The sequence below is a fragment of the Hypanus sabinus genome, chromosome 29, assembly GCF_030144855.1.
Source record: "Hypanus sabinus isolate sHypSab1 chromosome 29, sHypSab1.hap1, whole genome shotgun sequence".
Lineage (NCBI taxonomy): Eukaryota > Metazoa > Chordata > Chondrichthyes > Myliobatiformes > Dasyatidae > Hypanus > Hypanus sabinus.
Genome location: NC_082734.1, coordinates 27,212,441 through 27,233,258, shown reverse-complemented (window position 1 = coordinate 27,233,258; position 20,818 = coordinate 27,212,441). Strand labels below are relative to the sequence as shown.

At 57.5% G+C, this 20,818-nt stretch overlaps 1 protein-coding gene across 6 annotated transcripts in view; it reads right to left on the bottom strand.

The window, feature by feature from the left end:
• Window positions 1-20,818, bottom strand: part of LOC132383156 (liprin-alpha-3-like) — a 259,537-nt gene that overhangs the window by 28,470 nt on the left and 210,249 nt on the right. For all 6 annotated transcript variants that reach the window (XM_059954012.1, XM_059954013.1, XM_059954016.1 and 3 more), the window contains 2 exons: window positions 2,184-2,424; window positions 489-637 (listed from right to left, as the gene is read on the bottom strand). In XM_059954012.1, the coding sequence (XP_059809995.1) occupies window positions 489-637; window positions 2,184-2,424 (390 nt within the window). The remainder of the gene's footprint in view (window positions 1-488; window positions 638-2,183; window positions 2,425-20,818) is intronic.

Here is a 20,818-nt window from a genome sequence, read left to right as displayed (position 1 = left end):
CAAGCCTCCTGCCCCTTTCCCTTTCTTCCAATGTCATCTACAGTCTACAGACATTGCACAAAACGCTGTCAAATATTATTTACCCCGATTCCAAAGAGCTGAGGGGGTGGCTCCACTGGGCAGTCTCAGGTAGATCCGACTGGGCAAAGGCAACTTCCTTCCTCTGGACCCAATCATCTGCCAACCACCCTCACACACACAGATGCATCTCTCAGTTCTTGGTGGGATTTCGAAGTGCGTCTCCAGGACAGGAGTGTAGAACTCTGGCTAATGAACTACCACAACCTCGTCCCCGGTCCCAGCATCCTCCCTCCTCCCTTGTTCCCAATGAGAAATTGCTCCCCCCCTCTCCGGGGCAACAGCCTTGTCCAGAACCCGCCGCTGAAACCGAGCGACCCCCCCCCCCCACCCCCGCGGGTTCGTCGCCGGTCGAAGCGCTGCCCCTCGCCCAGCCCGCCGCCATCCCGGCCCTCCGGCCCCTCACTCACCCGCGAGGCTCGCGGCCGTCGTCCAGGGCACTGGCCTGCAGAGCCTGGGAGACCCGCTCCAGTCGCACGGCGCGAGGGGTCGGCGGAGGGGACGTCTCGCACTGGATGGTGGTCTTGTCTTCACGGGAGTCTTCCCGACTCAGGGAGTTCTGGCAAAGGGACAAAGATTTCGTTTCATTGTACTTTAATGAGATACAGCGTGGAATAGGCCCTTCCGGCCTTCCAGCCAGCAATTCCACAATTTAATCATAGACTAATCATGGGACAATTTACAATGACTAATAACCCTACCAATTGGTAAGACTGCACTGTGAGGAAACCCATGTGGTCATGGGGAGAACGTATAAACTCCTTACAGGCAGCAGTGGGATTTGAACCCAAGTCACCTGCATTGTTATAACCACTACTCTACCGAACGACCTCAGTCTGTCGATGGATCACCTGATCCGCTACAATGCAGAAACACCACATTTGAAAGGCTGAACAATGGGGTTGGTACGCCCAGGTCTATAGAACGATGGCAGTGTGGGTGGGGAGGGGGTGCGTTCGGCCCATTGAACAAAGAGCTGGAAACACTGAAAACACTCAACAGGTCACGCAGCATCTGCAGAGAGAGAAGCAGTGAATGCTTCAGGTCTCTACCCTTCGCCTGACCTGAGAAAGAGAGAAAAGCAAGTTAGTTCTGTAAGTGGGAAAGGGATGGGGAGTATCTGTCATACCTTCAGATCAAGTTTGTGAACGGGGTGTGGGCACACGCAAGACTACAGGTGCTGGAGGAAGGAGTACTCCGTGGGTCAGGCAGCATCCGTGGGGAGAAAGGAGACGGTCAATGATTTACATCAAACCCGAATCCCGATGCAAGGTTTCAACAAGAGACGTCATCCACCCGGATCTGCAGGATTCCTCCCGAGTTCAGCTTTGGCTGAATAGCGTAGCAGTTAGTGTCGGGCGAAGCTTCCCCACCTGAGCAACGAGTTGTGAGACGTGGGCGGCTGCTCAGACACATCGAGAGGGGAATCCGAAAGGGCGGCCTTTCTCCACACGGAGTTGGGAACCCCGACAGTTCTCCCCAGAGCTCTCCGCGCGCTGAAAGCCAAACTGTTTTTGAGTAAGGCAAGGAGAGAGTTTGGGGAGTTGTCAGGAGGGTGAGGTGGCCCATGGGTTCAGCCACCTTACTGAATGGAGAACAGATGGAAGGACCTGGCTGTGGGGCCTCAAATTGTTGCCCGTAAATTTACCTTCTCACAATTTCAAACAAACAGATGAAATGCCACTCTAGTGGGTGGGGCACCAGGAATTCCGGAAGTCATTCATTGTGATTCTACCACTGATGGAAATTGAGTTTGTTTTCAACAGATACCTGAACAGAGAGACACAGCCCACAGAGGCTCATTGTGGGGACTGGAGTTCCAGGAGGAGACGTGTGCGGTATTAGTCCCTACAACTGTCCGCCTGAGTGGCCAAGGTCAAGGGAAGGGTCAGCTAAGCAAACTCCTGCCTTTTCCTGCAAAATTCCTTTCAGTGAATGCAGACATCACTAACTACCCTTGGGAAGATGGTGATGAGGTGTCTTGTATCTTGCAATCACACACACCCCCCCACTCCAGCCCACACCTTCCCCAACTGGCACAGGATTTGATCGACTGGTGGGATTGACCCCCACCCTCGGGGAGCCGGTCTGACTGCGGCACTTACCGCGTTCCCGATACTGAGCCGGTCACACTCTCGGGCTGGGCTGTGCGGAGTCATCCTGGGGGTGGAGTGTCCACTGTTGGGCGGCGACGGGCTGGCGAGGGTGGAGGCAGTAACCGAGTGCGGGAGGGTAGCGGCTGTGCGATAGCGGCTGGACTGCTGACCCTCCAGGGTCCCGCTGCCCACCCGACTCTCGATCTCTTCCGCCCGCAGTTCCGTGGTCTCCTTCTCCTCCTGAATCATCCTGGAAACAAAAGATGGATCTGAGTCCAAAGAGAACAGCTCATGTCACTGAGCACACAGTCATCGAGGGAACGGCTCCTGTCACGGAGCACACGGTCATCGAGGGAACGGCTCCTATCACGGAGTACACAGTCATCGAGGGAACGGCTCCTGTCACGGAGCACACGGTCATCGACGGAACGGCTCCTGTCACGGAGTACACGGTCATCGAGGGAACGGCACCTGTCACGGAGCACACGGTCATCGAGGGAACGGCTCCTGTCACGGAGTACACGGTCATCGAGGGAACGGCACCTGTCACGGAGTACACGGTCATCGAGGGACCGGCTCCTGTCACAGAGCACACGGTTATCGAGTGAACGGCTCCTGTCATTGAGCAAACGGTCATCGAGGGAACGGCTCCTGTCACGGAGCACACGGTCATCGAGTGAACGGCTCCAGTCGTAGAGCACACGGTCATCGAGGGAATGGCTCCTGTCACGGAGCACACGGTCAGTGAGGGAACGGCTCCTGTCATTGAGTACACGGTCATCAAGGGAACGGCTCCTGTCATTGAGCACACGGTCATCGAGGGAACGGGTCCTGTCACGGACCACACGGTCATCGAGGGAACGGCTCCTGTCATTGAGTACACGGTCATCGAGGGAACGGGTGCCGTCATTGAGTTCACGGTCATCGAGGGAATGGCTCCTCTGACGGAGCACACGGTCATCGACGGAACGGCTCCTGTCACTGAGTACACGGTCATCGAGGGAACGGCTCCAGTCACGGAGTACACGGTCATCGAGGGAACGGCTCCTGTCATTGAGTACACGGTCATTGAGGGAACGGCTCCTGTCATTGAGTACACGGTCATCGAGGGAACGGCTCCTGTCATTGAGTACACGGTCTTCGAAGGAACGGCTCCTGTCACGGAGTACACGGTCTTCGAGGGAACGGCTCCTGTCACGGAGTACACGGTCATCGAGGGAACGGCTCCTGTCATTGAGTACACGGTCATCGAGGGAACGGCACCTGTCATTGAGCACACGGTCAGCGAGAGAACGGCTCCTGTCACGGAGCACACGGTCATCGAGGGAACGGCTCCTGTCACGGACCACACGGTCATCGAGGGAACGGCTCCTGTCACGGAGCACACGGTCATCGAGGGAACGGCTCCTGTCACAGAGCACACGGTCATCGAGGGAACGGCTCCTGTCATTCAGCACACGGTCAACGAGGGAACGGCTCCTATCATTGAGTACACGGTCATCGAGGAAACGGCTCCTGTCATGGAGCACACATTTAGCGAGGGAACGACTCCTGTCACGGAGCACACGGTCATCGAGGGAACGGCTCCTGTCATTCAGCACACGGTCAACGAGGGAACGGCTCCTATCATTGAGTGCACGGTCATCGAGGGAACGGCTCCTGTCACGGAGCACACGGTCATCGAGTGAATGGCACCAGTTGTGGAGCACACGGTCATCGAGGGAACAGCTCCTGTCATTGAGCACACGGTCATCGAGGGAACGGCTGCTGTCACGGAGAACACGGTCATCAAGGTAACGGCTCCTGTCATTGAGTACACGGTCATCGAGGGAACGGCTCCTGTCATTGAGTACACGGTCATCGAGTGAATGGCTCCAGTTGTGGAGCACACGGTCATCGAGTGAATGGCTCCAGTTGTGGAGCACACAGTCATCGAGGGAACGGCTCCTGTCACTGAGTACACGGTCATCGAGGGAACGGCTCCTGTCATTGAGTGCACGGTCATTGAGGGAACGGCTCCTGTCATTGAGTGCACGGTCATCGAGGGAACGGCTCCTGTCATTGAGTGCACGGTCATCGAGGGAACGGCTCCTGTCATTGAGTGCACGGTCATCGAGGGAACGGCTCCTGTCATTGAGCACATGGTCATCGAGGGAAAGGCTCCTGTCGCGGAGCACACAGTCATCGAGGGAACGGCACCAGCCGCACAGTACACGGTCATCGAGGGAACGGCTCCTGTCATTGAGTACACGGTCATCGACGGAACGGCTCCCGTCATTGAGTTCACGGTCATTGAGGGAACGGCTCCTGTCATTGAGCACACGGTCATCGAGGGAACGGCTCCTGTCATTGAGTACACGGTCATCGAGGGAACGGCTCCCGTCATTGAGCACACGGTCATGGAGGGAAAGGCTCCTGTCATTGAGCACACGGTCATCGAGGGAACGGCTCCTGTCAGTGAGTACACGATCAGTGAGGGAACGGCTCCTGTCACGGAGCACACGGTCATCGATGGAGCCGCTCCTGTCACGGAGCACACGGTCATCGAGGAAACGGCTCCTGTCACTGAGTACACGGTCATCGAGGGAACGGCTCCTCTGGCGGAGCACACGGTCATCGAGGGAACCGCTACTCTCATTGAGAACACGGTCATCGAGGGAACGGCTTTTATCACGGAGCACACGGTCAACGTGGGAAGGGCACCTGTCACTGAGTACACGGTCATCGAGGGAACGGCTCCTATCACGGAGCACACAGTCATCGTGGGAAGGGCTCCTGTCAGTGAGTACACGGTCATCGAGGGAACGGCTCCTGTCACTGTGTACACGGTCATCGAGGGAACGGCTCCTATCATTGAGTCAACGGTCATGGAGGAAACGGCTCCTGTCATTGAGCACACGGTCATCGAGGGAACGGCTCCCGTCATTGAGTTCACGGTCATTGAGGGAATGGGTCCTGTCACGTAGCACACGGTCATCGAGGGAATGGCTCCTGTCATTGAGTACATGGTCATCGAGGGAACGGCTCCTGTCATTGAGTACACAGTCATCGAGGGAACGGCTCCTATCACGGAGCACACGGTCATCGTGGGAACGGCTCCTGTCACTGAGTACACGGTCATCGAGGGAACGGCTCCTGTCACGGAGCACACGGTCATCGAGGGAACAGCTCCTGTCATTGAGCACATGGTCATCGTGGGAACGGCTCCTGTCACTGAGTACACGGTCATCGACGGAACGGCTCCCGTCATTGAGTTCACGGTCATTGAGGGAATGGGTCCTGTCACGGACCACACGGTCATCGAGTGAATGGCTCCTGTCATTGAGTGCACGGTCATTGAGGGAACGGCTCCTGTCATTGAGTAAACGGTCATCGAGGGAACGGCTCCTAATAAGGAGCACACGGTCATCGAGGGACCGGCTCCTGTCATTGAGTTCGCGGTCATTGAGGGAATGGGTCCTATCACGGAGCACACGGTCATCGTGGGATGGGCTCCTGTCAGTGAGTACACGGTCATCGAGGGAACGGCTCCTGTCACTGTGTACACGGTCATCGAGGGAACGGCTCCTCTGACGGAGCACACGGTCATCGAGGGAACGGCTCCTGTCATTGAGTACACGGTTATCGAAGGAACGGCTCCTGTCATTGACCACACAGTCATCGAGGGAACGACTCCTGTCATTGAGTGCACGGTCATCGAGGGAACGGCTCCTGTCATTGAGTACACGGTCATCGAGGGAACGGCTCCTGTCAGTGATCACATGGTCATCGAGGGAACGGCTCCTGTCATCGAGGGAACGGCTCCTGTCACGGATCACACGGTCATCGAGGGAACGGCTCCTGTCAGTGAGTACACGGTCAGCGAGAGAACGGCTCCTGTCATTGAGCACACGGTCATCGAGGGAACGGCTCCTGTCATTCAGTACACGGACATCGACGGAACGGCTCCCGTCATTGAGTTCTCGGTCATCGAGGGAATGGCTCCTGTCACGGATCACACGGTCATCGAGAGAACGACTCCTGTCACCGAGCACACGGTCATTGAGGGAACGGGTCCTGTCACGGACCACACGGTCATCGAGGGAATGGCTCCTGTCATTGAGTGCACGGTCATCGAGGGAACGGCTCCTGTCATTGAGTACACGGTCATCGAGGGAACGGCTCCTGTCATTGAGCACAAGGTCATCGAGGGAACGACTCCTGTCAGTGAGTACACGGTCATCGAGGGAACGACTCCTGTCAGTGAGTACACGGTCATCGAGGGAACGGCTCCTGACCTTGAGCACAAGGTCATCGAGGGAACGGCCCCTGTCACGCAGCGCACGTCATCGAGGGAACGGCTCCTGTCATTGAGCACACGGTCAGCGAGGGAACGGCTCCTGTCATGGAGCACACGTTTAGCGAGGGAACGACTCCTGTCACTGAGTACACGGTCATCGAGGGAACGGCTCCTGTCAGTGAGTACACGGTCAGCAAGAGAAAGGCTCCCGTCATTGAGTGCACGGTCATCGAGGGAACGGCTCCTGTCATGGAGCACACGTTTAGCGAGGGAACGACTCCTGTCACTGAGTACACGGTCATCGAGGGAACGGCTCCTGTCATGGAGCACACGTTTAGCGAGGGAACGACTCCTGTCACTGAGTACACGGTCATTGAGGGAACGGGTCCTGTCAGTGAGTACACGGTCAGCAAGAGAAAGGCTCCCGTCATTGAGTGCACGGTCATCGAGGGAACGGCTCCTGTCATTGAGCACACGGTCATCGAGGGAACGGCTGCTGTCACGGAGTACACGGTCATCGAGGGAACGGCTCCTGTCATTGAGTACACGGTCATCGACGGAACGGCTCCCGTCATTGAGTTCACGGTCATTGAGGGAACGGGTCCTGTCAGTGAGTACACGGTCAGCAAGAGAAAGGCTCCCGTCATTGAGTGCACGGTCATCGAGGGAACGGCTCCTGTCATTGAGCACACGGTCATCGAGGGAATGGCTGCTGTCACGGAGTACACGGTCATCGAGGGAACGGCTCCTGTCATTGAGTACACGGTCATCGACGGAACGGCTCCCGTCATTGAGTTCACGGTCATTGAGGGAACGGGTCCTGTCACGGACCACACGGTCATCGAGGAAACAGCTCCTATCACGGAGCACACGGTCATCGTGGGAATGGCTCCTGTCACTGAGTACACGGTCATCGACGGAACGGCTCCCGTCATTGAGTTCACGGTCATTGAGGGAACAGGTCCTGTCACGGACCACACGGTCATCGAGGGAATGGCTCCTGTCATTGAGTACACGGTCATTGAGGGAACGGCTCCTGTCATTGAGTAAACGGTCATCGAGGGAACGGCTCCTGACAAGGAGCACACGGTCATCGAGGGACCGGCTCCTGTCATTGAGTACACGGTCATCGAGGGAACGGATCCTGTCATTGAGCACATGCTCATCGAGGGAAAGGCTCCTGTCGCGGAGCACACAGTGATCGAGGGAACGGCTCCAGCCGCACAGTACACGGTCATCGAGGGAACGGCTCCTTCATTGAGTACACGGACATCGAGGGAACGGCACCTGTCAGTGAGCACACGGTCATCGAGGGAACGGCTCCTGTCATTGAGCACAAGGTCATCGAGGGAACGGCCCCTGTCACGCAGCGCACGTCATCGAGGGAACGGCTCCTGTCATTGAGTACACGGTCAGCGAGGGAACGGCTCCTGTCATGGAGCACACGTTTAGCGAGGGAACGACTCCTATCACTGAGTACATCGTCATCGAGGGAACGGCTCCCGTCAGTGAGTACACGGGCAGCGAGAGAAAGGCTCCTGTCATTCAGTACATGGTCATCGAGGGAACGACTCCTGTCATTGAGCACACGGTCATCGAGGGAACGGCTCCTGTCATTGAGTACACGGTCATCGACGGAACGGCTCCCGTCATTGAGTTCACGGTCATTGAGGGAACGGGTCCTGTCAGTGAGTACACGGTCAGCAAGAGAAAGGCTCCCGTCATTGAGTGCACGGTCATCGAGGGAACGGCTCCTGTCATTGAGCACACGGTCATCGAGGGAATGGCTGCTGTCACGGAGTACACGGTCATCGAGGGAACGGCTCCTGTCATTGAGTACACGGTCATCGATGGAACGGCTCCCGTCATTGAGTTCACGGTCATTGAGGGAACGGGTCCTGTCACGGACCACACGGTCATCGAGGAAACAGCTCCTATCACGGAGCACACGGTCATCGTGGGAATGGCTCCTGTCACTGAGTACACGGTCATCGACGGAACGGCTCCCGTCATTGAGTTCACGGTCATTGAGGGAACAGGTCCTGTCACGGACCACACGGTCATCGAGGGAATGGCTCCTGTCATTGAGTACACGGTCATTGAGGGAACGGCTCCTGTCATTGAGTAAACGGTCATCGAGGGAACGGCTCCTGACAAGGAGCACACGGTCATCGAGGGACCGGCTCCTGTCATTGAGTACACGGTCATCGAGGGAACGGATCCTGTCATTGAGCACATGCTCATCGAGGGAAAGGCTCCTGTCGCGGAGCACACAGTGATCGAGGGAACGGCTCCAGCCGCACAGTACACGGTCATCGAGGGAACGGCTCCTTCATTGAGTACACGGACATCGAGGGAACGGCACCTGTCAGTGAGCACACGGTCATCGAGGGAACGGCTCCTGTCATTGAGCACAAGGTCATCGAGGGAACGGCCCCTGTCACGCAGCGCACGTCATCGAGGGAACGGCTCCTGTCATTGAGTACACGGTCATCGAGGGAACGACTCCTATCACTGAGTACATCGTCATCGAGGGAACGGCTCCCGTCAGTGAGTACACGGGCAGCGAGAGAAAGGCTCCTGTCATTGAGTGCACGGTCATCGAGGGAACGGCTTCTGACTTTGAGCACATGGTCATCGAGGGAACGGCTCCTGTCATTGAGCACACGGTCATCGAGGGAACGGCTGCTGTCACGGAGTACACGGTCATCGAGGGAACGGCTCCTGTCATTGAGTACACAGTCATCGAGGGAACGGCTCCTATCACGGAGCACACGGTCATCGTGGGAACGGCTCCTGTCACTGAGTACACGGTCATCGAGGGAACGGCTCCTGTCACGGAGCACACGGTCATCGAGGGAACAGCTCCTATCACGGAGCACACGGTCATCGAGGGAATGGCTCCTGTCATTGAGTACACGGTCATTGAGGGAACGGCTCCTGTCACGGAGCACACGGTCATCGTGGGAACGGCTCCTGTCATTGAGTAAACGGTCATCGAGGGAACGGCTCCTGACAAGGAGTACACGGTCATCGAGGGAACGGCTCCTGTCATTGAGTAAACGGTCATCGAGGGAACGGCTCCTGACAAGGAGCACACAGTCATCGAGGGAACGGCTCCAGCCGCACAGTACACGGTCATCGAGGGAACGGCTCCTGTCATTGAGTAAACGGTCATCGAGGGAACTGCTCCTGACAAGGAGCACACGGTCATCGAGGGACCGGCTCCTGTCATTGAGTACACAGTCATCGAGGGACCGGCTCCTGTCATTGAGTACACAGTCATCGAGGGAACGGATCCTGTCATTGAGCACATGCTCATCGAGGGAAAGGCTCCTGTCGCGGAGCACACAGTGATCGAGGGAACGGCTCCAGCCGCACAGTATACGGTCATCGAGGGAACGGCTCCTGTCATTGAGTACACGGTCATCGATGGAACGGCTCCCGTCATTGAGTTCACGGTCATTGAGGGAATGGGTCCTGTCACGCAGCACACGGTCATCGAGAGAATGGCTCCTGTCATTGAGTACATGGTCATCGAGGGAACGGCTCCTGTCATTGAGTACACGGTCATCGAGGGAACGGCTCCTGACATTGTGTACACGGACATCGAGGGAACGGCTACTGTCACGGAGCACACGGTCATCGAGGGAACGGCTCCCGTCACGGAGCACACGGTCATCGAGGTAACGGCCCCTGTTACGCAGCGCACGTCATCGAGGGAACGGCTCCTGTCATTGAGCACACGGTCAGCGAGGGAACAGCTCCTGTCATTGAGCACACGGTCAGCGAGGGAACGACTCCTGTCACTGAGTACACGGTCATCGAGGGAACGGCTCCTGTCAGTGAGTACACGGTCAGCAAGAGAAAGGCTCCCGTCATTGAGTGCACGGTCATCGAGGGAACGGCTCCTGTCATTGAGCACACGGTCATCGAGGGAACGGCTGCTGTCACGGAGTACACGGTCATCGAGGGAACGGCTCCTGTCATTGAGTACACGGAAATCGACGGAACGGCTCCCGTCATTGAGTTCACGGTCATTGAGGGAACGGGTCCTGTCACGGACCACATGGTCATCGAGGAAACAGCTCCTATCACGGAGCACACGGTCATCGTGGGAACGGCTCCTGTCACTGAGTACACGGTCATCGACGGAACGGCTCCCGTCATTGAGTTCACAGTCATTGAGGGAACGGGTCCTGTCACGGACCACACGGTCATCGAGGGAATGGCTCCTGTCATTGAGTACACGGTCATTGAGGGAACGGCTCCTGTCATTGAGTAAACGGTCATCGAGGGAACGGCTCCTGACAAGGAGCACACGGTCATCGAGAGACCGGCTCCTGTCATTGAGTACACGGTCATCGAGGGAACGGCTCCTGTCACGGAGCACACAGTGATCGAGGGAACGGCTCCAGCCGCACAGTACACGGTCATCGAGGGAACGGCTCCTGTCATTGAGTACACGGTTATCGAGGGAACGGCACCTGTCAGTGAGCACACGGTCATCGAGGGAACGGCTCCTGTCATTGAGCACAAGGTCATCGAGGGAACGGCCCTTGTCACGCAGCGCACGTCATCGAGGGAACGGCTCCTGTCATTGAGCACACGGTCAGCGAGGGAACGGCTCCTATCATGGAGCACACGTTTAGCGAGGGAACGACTCCTATCACTGAGTACACGGTCATCGAGGGAACGGCTCCTGTCAGTGAGTACACGGTCAGCGAGAGAAAGGCTCCCGTCATTGAGTGCACGGTCATCGAGGGAACGGCTTCTGACTTTGAGCACATGGTCATCGAGGGAACGGCTCCTGTCATTGAGCACACGGTCATCGAGGGAACGGCTGCTGTCACGGAGTACACGGTCATCGAGGGAACGGCTCCTGTCATTGAGTACACAGTCATCGAGGGAACGGCTCCTATCACGGAGCACACGGTCATCGTGGGAACGGCACCTGTCACTGAGTACACGGTCATCGAGGGAACGGCTCCTGTCACGGAGCACACGGTCATCGAGGGAACAGCTCCAATCACGGAGCACACGGTCATCGTGGGAACGGCTCCTGTCACTGAGTACACGGTCATCGACGGAACGGCTCCCGTCATTGAGTTCACGGTCATTGAGGGAACGGGTCCTGTCACGGACCACACGGTCATCGAGGGAATGGCTCCTGTCATTGAGTACACGGTCATTGAGGGAACGGCTCCTGTCATTGAGTAAACGGTCATCGAGGGAACGGCTCCTGACAAGGAGCACACGGTCATCGAGGGACCGGCTCCTGTCATTGAGTACACGGTCATCGAGGGAACGGATCCTGTCATTGAGCACATGCTCATCGAGGGAAAGGCTCCTGTCGCGGAGCACACAGTGATCGAGGGAACGGCTCCAGCCGCACAGTAGACGGTCATCGAGGGAACGGCTCCTGTCATTGAGTACATGGTCATCGAGGGAACGGCTCCTGTCATTGAGTACACGGTCATCGAGGGAACGGCTCCTGTCATTGTGTACACGGACATCGAGGGAACGGCTACTGTCACGGAGCACACGGTCATCGAGGGAACGTCTCCAGTCACGGAGCACACGGTCATCGAGGTAACGGCCCCTGTTACGCAGCGCACGTCATCGAGGGAACGGCTACTGTCATTGAGCACACGGTCAGCGAGGGAACGGCTCCTGTCATGGAGCACACGTTTAGCGAGGGTCCGACTCCTGTCACTGAGTACACGGTCATCGAGGGAACGGCTCCTGTCAGTGAGTACACGGTCAGCGAGGGAACGGCTCCTGTCATTGTGTACACGGACATCGAGGGAACGGCTACTGTCACGGAGCACACGGTCATCGAGGGAACGTCTCCTGTCACGGAGCACACAGTCATCGAGGGAACGGCTCCCGTCACGGAGCACACGGTCATCGAGGTAACGGCCCCTGTTACGCAGCGCACGTCATCGAGGGAACGGCTCCTGTCATTGAACACACGGTCATCGAGGGAACGGCTCCTGTCAGTGAGTACACGGTCAGCGACAGAACGGCTCCTGTCATTGAGTACACGGTCATCGAGGGAACGGCTTCTGACTTTGAGCACATGGTCATCGAGGGAACGGCTCCTGTCATTGAGAACACGGTCATCGAGGGAACGACTCCTGTCATTGAGTACACGGTCATCGAGGGAACGGCTCCTATCACGGAGCACACGGTCATCGAGGGAACGGCTCCTGTCACTGAGTACACTGTCATCGAAGGAACGGCTCCTCTGACGGAGCACACGGTCATGGAGGGAACGGCTCCTGTCATTGAGTACACGGTCATCGAGGGAACGGCTCCTATCACGGAGCACACGGTCATCGAGGGAACGGCTCCTGTCACTGAGTACACTGTCATCGAAGGAACGGCTCCTCTGACAGAGTACACGGTCATCGAGGGAACGGCTGCTCTCACGGAACACACGGTCATCGAGGGAACGGCTCCTGTCATTGAGCACATGGTCATCGAGTGAAAGGCTCCTGTCGCGGAGCACACAGTCATCGAGGGAACGGCTCCAGCCGCAGAGTACACGGTCATCGAGGGAACGGCTCCTGTCATTGAGTACACGGTCATCGACGGAACGGCTCCCGTCATTGAGTTCACGGTCATTGAGGGAACGGGTCCTGTCACGGACCACACGGTCATCGAGGGAATGGCTCCTGTCATTGAGTGCACGGTCATCGAGGGAACGGCTCCTGTCATTGAGTACACGGTCATCGAGGGAACGGCTCCTGTCAGTGAGCACACGGTCATCGAGGGAACGGCTCCTGTCATTGAGTACACGGTAATCGAGGGAACGGCTCCTGTCATTGAGGACACGGTCATTGAGGGAACGGGTCCCGTCATTGAGGGCACGGTCATCGAGGGAACGGCTCCTGTCACGGATCACACGGTCATCGAGGGCACGGCTCCAGTCGCGGAGCACATGGTCATCGAGGGAACGGCTCCTGTCAGTGAGTACACGGTCAGCGAGAGAATGGCTCCTGTCATTGAGCACACGGTCATCGAGGGAACGGCTCCTGTCACGGAGTACACGGTTATCGAGGGAACGGCTCCTGTCACGGAGTACACGGTCATGCAGGGAACGGCTCCTGTCATTGAGCACACGGTCATCGAGGGAACGGCACCTGTCAGTGAGCACACGGTCATCGAGGGAACGGCTCCTTGCATTGAGCACAAGGTCATCGAGGCAACGGCTCCTGTCACAGAGCACACGGTCATCGAGGGAATGGCTCCTGTCATTGAGTGCACGGTCATCGAGGGAACGGCTCCTGTCAGTGAGTACACGGTCAGCGAGAGAAAGGCTCCCGTCATTGAGTGCACGGTCATCGAGGGAACGGCTCCTGTCATTGAGTACACGGTCATCGAGGGAACGGCTCCTGTCATTGAGCACAAGGTCATCGAGGGAACGACTCCTGTCAGTGAGTACACGGTCATCGAGGGAACGACTCCTGTCAGTGAGTACACGGTCATCGAGGGAACGGCTCCTGACCTTGAGCACAAGGTCATCGAGGGAACGGCCCCTGTCACGCAGCGCACGTCATCGAGGGAACGGCTCCTGTCATTGAGCACACGGTCAGCGAGGGAACGGCTCCTGTCATGGAGCACACGTTTAGTGAGGGAACGACTCCTGTCACTGAGTACACGGTCATCGAGGGAACGGCTCCTGTCAGTGAGTACACGGTCAGCAAGAGAAAGGCTCCCGTCATTGAGTGCACGGTCATCGAGGGAACGGCTCCTGTCATGGAGCACACGTTTGGCGAGGGAACGACTCCTGTCACTGAGTACACGGTCATCGAGGGAACGGCTCCTGTCATGGAGCACACGTTTAGCGAGGGAACGACTCCTGTCACTGAGTACACGGTCATTGAGGGAACGGGTCCTGTCAGTGAGTACACGGTCAGCAAGAGAAAGGCTCCCGTCATTGAGTGCACGGTCATCGAGGGAACGGCTCCTGTCATTGAGCACACGGTCATCGAGGGAACGGCTGCTGTCACGGAGTACACGGTCATCGAGGGAACGGCTCCTGTCATTGAGTACACGGTCATCGACGGAACGGCTCCCGTCATTGAGTTCACGGTTATTGAGGGAACGGGTCCTGTCAGTGAGTACACGGTCAGCAAGAGAAAGGCTCCCGTCATTGAGTGCACGGTCATCGAGGGAACGGCTCCTGTCATTGAGCACACGGTCATCGAGGGAACGGCTGCTGTCACGGAGTACACGGTCATCGAGGGAACGGCTCCTGTCACTGAGTACACGGTCATCGACGGAACGGCTCCCGTCATTGAGTTCACGGTCATTGAGGGAACGGGTCCTGTCACGGACCACATGGTCATCGAGGAAACAGCTCCTATCACGGAGCACACGGTCATCGTGGGAATGGCTCCTGTCACTGAGTACACGGTCATCGACGGAACGGCTCCCGTCATTGAGTTCACGGTCATTGAGGGAACAGGTCCTGTCACGGACCACACGGTCATCGAGGGAATGGCTCCTGTCATTGAGTACACGGTCATTGAGGGAACGGCTCCTGTCATTGAGTAAACGGTCATCGAGGGAACGGCTCCTGACAAGGAGCACACGGTCATCGAGGGACCGGCTCCTGTCATTGAGTACACGGTCATCGAGGGAACGGATCCTGTCATTGAGCACATGCTCATCGAGGGAAAGGCTCCTGTCGCGGAGCACACAGTGATCGAGGGAACGGCTCCAGCCGCACAGTACACGGTCATCGAGGGAACGGCTCCTTCATTGAGTACACGGACATCGAGGGAACGGCACCTGTCAGTGAGCACACGGTCATCGAGGGAACGGCTCCTGTCATTGAGCACAAGGTCATCGAGGGAACGGCCCCTGTCACGCAGCGCACGTCATCGAGGGTCCGACTCCTGTCACTGAGTACACGGTCATCGAGGGAACGGCTCCTGTCAGTGAGTACACGGTCAGCGAGGGAACGGCTCCTGTCATTGTGTACACGGACATCGAGGGAACGGCTACTGTCACGGAGCACACGGTCATCGAGGGAACGTCTCCTGTCACGGAGCACACAGTCATCGAGGGAATGGCTCCTGTCATTGAGTACACGGTCATTGAGGGAACGGCTCCTGTCATTGAGTAAACGGTCATCGAGGGAACGGCTCCTGACAAGGAGCACACGGTCATCGAGAGACCGGCTCCTGTCATTGAGCACACGGTCATCGAGGGAACGGCTCCTGTCATTGAGTACACGGTCATCGAGGGAACGGCTCCTGTCATTGAGTACACGGTCATCGAGGGAACGGATCCTGTCATTGAGCACATGCTCATCGAGGGAAAGGCTCCTGTCGCGGAGCACACAGTGATCGAGGGAACGGCTCCAGCCGCACAGTACACGGTCATCGAGGGAACGGCTCCTGTCATTGAGTACACGGTCATCGAGGGAACAGCACCTGTCATTGAGCACAAGGTCATCGAGGGAACGGCCCCTGTCACGCAGCGCACGTCATCGAGGGAACGGCTCCTGTCATTGAGCACACGGTCAGCGAGGGAACGGCTCCTATCATGGAGCACACGTTTAGCGAGGGAACGACTCCTATCACTGAGTACACGGTCATCGAGGGAACGGCTCCTGTCAGTGAGTACACGGTCAGCGAGAGAAAGGCTCCCGTCATTGAGTGCACGGTCATCGAGGGAACGGCTTCTGACTTTGAGCACATGGTCATCGAGGGAACGGCTCCTGTCATTGAGCACACGGTCATCGAGGGAACGGCTGCTGTCACGGAGTACACGGTCATCGAGGGAACGGCTCCTGTCATTGAGTACACAGTCATCGAGGGAACGGCTCCTATCACGGAGCACACGGTCATCGTGGGAACGGCTCCTGTCACTGAGTACACGGTCATCGAGGGAACGGCTCCTGTCACGGAGCACACGGTCATCGAGGGAACAGCTCCTATCACGGAGCACACGGTCATCGTGGGAACGGCTCCTGTCACTGAGTACACGGTCATCGACGGAACAGCTCCCGTCATTGAGTTCACGGTCATTGAGGGAACGGGTCCTGTCACGGACCACACGGTCATCGAGGGAATGGCTCCTGTCATTGAGTACACGGTCATTGAGGGAACGGCTCCTGTCATTGAGTAAACGGTCATCGAGGGAACGGCTCCTGACAAGGAGCACACGGTCATCGAGGGACCGGCTCCTGTCATTGAGTACACGGTCATCGAGGGAACGGATCCTGTCATTGAGCACATGCTCATCGAGGGAAAGGCTCCTGTCGCGGAGCACACAGTGATTGAGGGAACGGCTCCAGCCGCACAGTAGACGGTCATCGAGGGAACGGCTCCTGTCATTGAGTACACGGTCATCGACGGAACGGCTCCATTCATTGAGTTCACGGTCATTGAGGGAATGGGTCCTGTCACGTAGCACACGGTCATTGAGAGAATGGCTCCTGTCATTGAGTACATGGTCATCGAGGGAACGGCTCCTGTCATTGAGTACACGGACATCGAGGGAACGGCTACTGTCACGGAGCACACGGTCATCGAGGGAACGTCTCCTGTCACGGAGCACACGGTCATCGAGGGAACGTCTCCCGTCACGGAGCACACGGTCATCGAGGTAACGGCCCCTGTTACGCAGCGCACGTCATCGAGGGAACGGCTACTGTCATTGAGCACACGGTCAGCGAGGGAACGGCTCCTGTCATGGAGCACACGTTTAGCGAGGGTCCGACTCCTGTCACTGAGTACACGGTCATCGAGGGAACGGCTCCTGTCAGTGAGTACACGGTCAGCGAGGGAACGGCTCCTGTCATTGTGTACACGGACATCGAGGGAACGGCTACTGTCACGGAGCACACGGTCATCGAGGGAACGTCTCCTGTCACGGAGCACACAGTCATCGAGGGAATGGCTCCTGTCATTGAGTACACGGTCATTGAGGGAACGGCTCCTGTCATTGAGTAAACGGTCATCGAGGGAACGGCTCCTGACAAGGAGCACACGGTCATCGAGAGACCGGCTCCTGTCATTGAGCACACGGTCATCGAGGGAACGGCTCCTGTCATTGAGTACACGGTCATCGAGGGAACGGCTCCTGTCATTGAGTACACGGTCATCGAGGGAACGGATCCTGTCATTGAGCACATGCTCATCGAGGGAAAGGCTCCTGTCGCGGAGCACACAGTGATCGAGGGAACGGCTCCAGCCGCACAGTACACGGTCATCGAGGGAACGGCTCCTGTCATTGAGTACACGGTTATCGAGGGAACGGCACCTGTCAGTGAGCACACGGTCATCGAGGGAACGGCTCCTGTCATTGAGCACAAGGTCATCGAGGGAACGGCCCCTGTCACGCAGCGCACGTCATCGAGGGAACGGCTCCTGTCATTGAGCACACGGTCAGCGAGGGAACGGCTCCTATCATGGAGCACACGTTTAGCGAGGGAACGACTCCTATCACTGAGTACACGGTCATCGAGGGAACGGCTCCTGTCAGTGAGTACACGGTCAGCGAGAGAAAGGCTCCCGTCATTGAGTGCACGGTCATCGAGGGAACGGCTTCTGACTTTGAGCACATGGTCATCGAGGGAACGGCTCCTGTCATTGAGCACACGGTCATCGAGGGAACGGCTGCTGTCACGGAGTACACGGTCATCGAGGGAACGGCTCCTGTCATTGAGTACACAGTCATCGAGGGAACGGCTCCTATCACGGAGCACACGGTCATCGTGGGAACGGCACCTGTCACTGAGTACACGGTCATCGAGGGAACGGCTCCTGTCACGGAGCACACGGTCATCGAGGGAACAGCTCCTATCACGGAGCACACGGTCATCGTGGGAACGGCTCCTGTCACTGAGTACACGGTCATCGACGGAACAGCTCCCGTCATTGAGTTCACGGTCATTGAGGGAACGGGTCCTGACACGGACCACACGGTCATCGAGGGAATGGCTCCTGTCATTGAGTACACGGTCATTGAGGGAACGGCTCCTGTCATTGAGTAAACGGTCATCGAGGGAACGGCTCCTGACAAGGAGCACACGGTCATCGAGGGACCGGCTCCTGTCATTGAGTACACGGTCATCGAGGGAACGGATCCTGTCATTGAGCACATGCTCATCGAGGGAAAGGCTCCTGTCGCGGAGCACACAGTGATCGAGGGAACGGCTCCAGCCGCACAGTAGACGGTCATCGAGGGAACGGCTCCTGTCATTGAGTACACGGTCATCGACGGAACGGCTCCATTCATTGAGTTCACGGTCATTGAGGGAATGGGTCCTGTCACGTAGCACACGGTCATCGAGAGAATGGCTCCTGTCATTGAGTACATGGTCATCGAGGGAACGGCTCCTGTCATTGAGTACACGGTCATCGAGGGAACGGCTCCTGTCATTGTGTACACGGACATCGAGGGAACGGCTACTGTCACGGAGCACACGGTCATCGAGGGAACGTCTCCTGTCACGGAGCACACGGTCATCGAGGGAACGGCTCCCGTCACGGAGCACACGGTCATCGAGGTAACGGCCCCTGTTACGCAGCGCACGTCATCGAGGGAACGGCTACTGTCATTGAGCACACGGTCAGCGAGGGAACGGCTCCTGTCATGGAGCACACGTTTAGCGAGGGTCCGACTCCTGTCACTGAGTACACGGTCATCGAGGGAACGGCTCCTGTCAGTGAGTACACGGTCAGCGAGGGAACGGCTCCTGTCATTGAGTGCACGGTCATCGAGGGAACGGCTACTGTCACGGAGCACACGGTCATCGAGGTAACGGCCCCTGTTACGCAGCGCACGTCATCGAGGGAACGGCTCCTGTCATTGAGCACACGGTCATCGAGGGAACGGCTCCTGTCAGTGAGTACACGGTCAGCGACAGAACGGCTCCTGTCATTGAGTACACGGTCATCGAGGGAACGGCTTCTGACTTTGAGCACATGGTCATCGAGGGAACGGCTCCTGTCATTGAGCACACTGTCATCGAGGGAACGGCTGCTGTCATGGAGAACACGGTCATCGAGGGAACGACTCCTGTCATTGAGTACACGGTCATCGAGGGAACGGCTCCTATCACGGAGCACACGGTCATCGAGGGAACGGCTCCTGTCACTGAGTACACTGTCATCGAAGGAACGGCTCCTCTGACGGAGCACACGGTCATCGAGGGAACGGCTCCTGTCATTGAGTACACGGTCATCGAGGGAACGGCTCCTATCACGGAGCACACTGTCATCGAGGGAACGGCTCCTGTCACTGAGTACACTGTCATCGAAGGAACGGCTCCTCTGACAGAGTACACGGTCATCGAGGGAACGGCTGCTCTCACGGAACACACGGTCATCGAGGGAACGGCTCCTGTCATTGAGCACATGGTCATCGAGGGAAAGGCTCCTGTCGCGGAGCACACAGTCATCGAGGGAACGGCTCCAGCCGCAGAGTACACGGTCATCGAGGGAACGGCTCCTGTCATTGAGTACACGGTCATCGACGGAACGGCTCCCGTCATTGAGTTCACGGTCATTGAGGGAACGGGTCCTGTCACGGACCACACGGTCATCGAGGGAATGGCTCCTGTCATTGAGTGCACGGTCATCGAGGGAACGGCTCCTGTCATTGAGTACACAGTCATCGAGGGAACGGCTCCTGTCAGTGAGCACACGGTCATCGAGGGAACGGCTCCTGTCATTGAGTACACGGTAATCGAGGGAACGGCTCCTGTCATTGAGGACACGGTCATTGAGGGAACGGGTCCCGTCATTGAGTGCACGGTCATCGAGGGAACGGCTCCTGTCACGGATCACACGGTCATCGAGGGCATGGCTCCAGTCGCGGAGCACATGGTCATCGAGGGAACGGCTCCTGTCAGTGAGTACACGGTCAGCGAGAGAATGGCTCCTGTCATTGAGCACACGGTCATCGAGGGAACGGCTCCTGTCACGGAGTACACGGTTATCGAGGGAACGGCTCCTGTCACGGAGTACACGGTCATTCAGGGAACGGCTCCTGTCATTGAGCACACGGTCATCGAGGGAACGGCACCTGTCAGTGAGCACACGGTCATCGAGGGAACGGCTCCTGTCATTGAGCACAAGGTCATCGAGGGAACGGCTCCTGTCACAGAGCACACGGTCATCGAGGGAATGGCTCCTGTCATTGAGTGCACGGTCATCGAGGGAACGGCTCCTGTCAGTGAGTACACGGTCAGCGAGAGAAAGGCTCCCGTCATTGAGTGCACGGTCATCGAGGGAACGGCTGCTGTCACGGAGCACACGGTCATCGAGGGAACGGCTCCTGTCACGGAGCACACGGTCATCGAGAGAACGGCTCCTGTCATTGAGTACACGGTCATCGA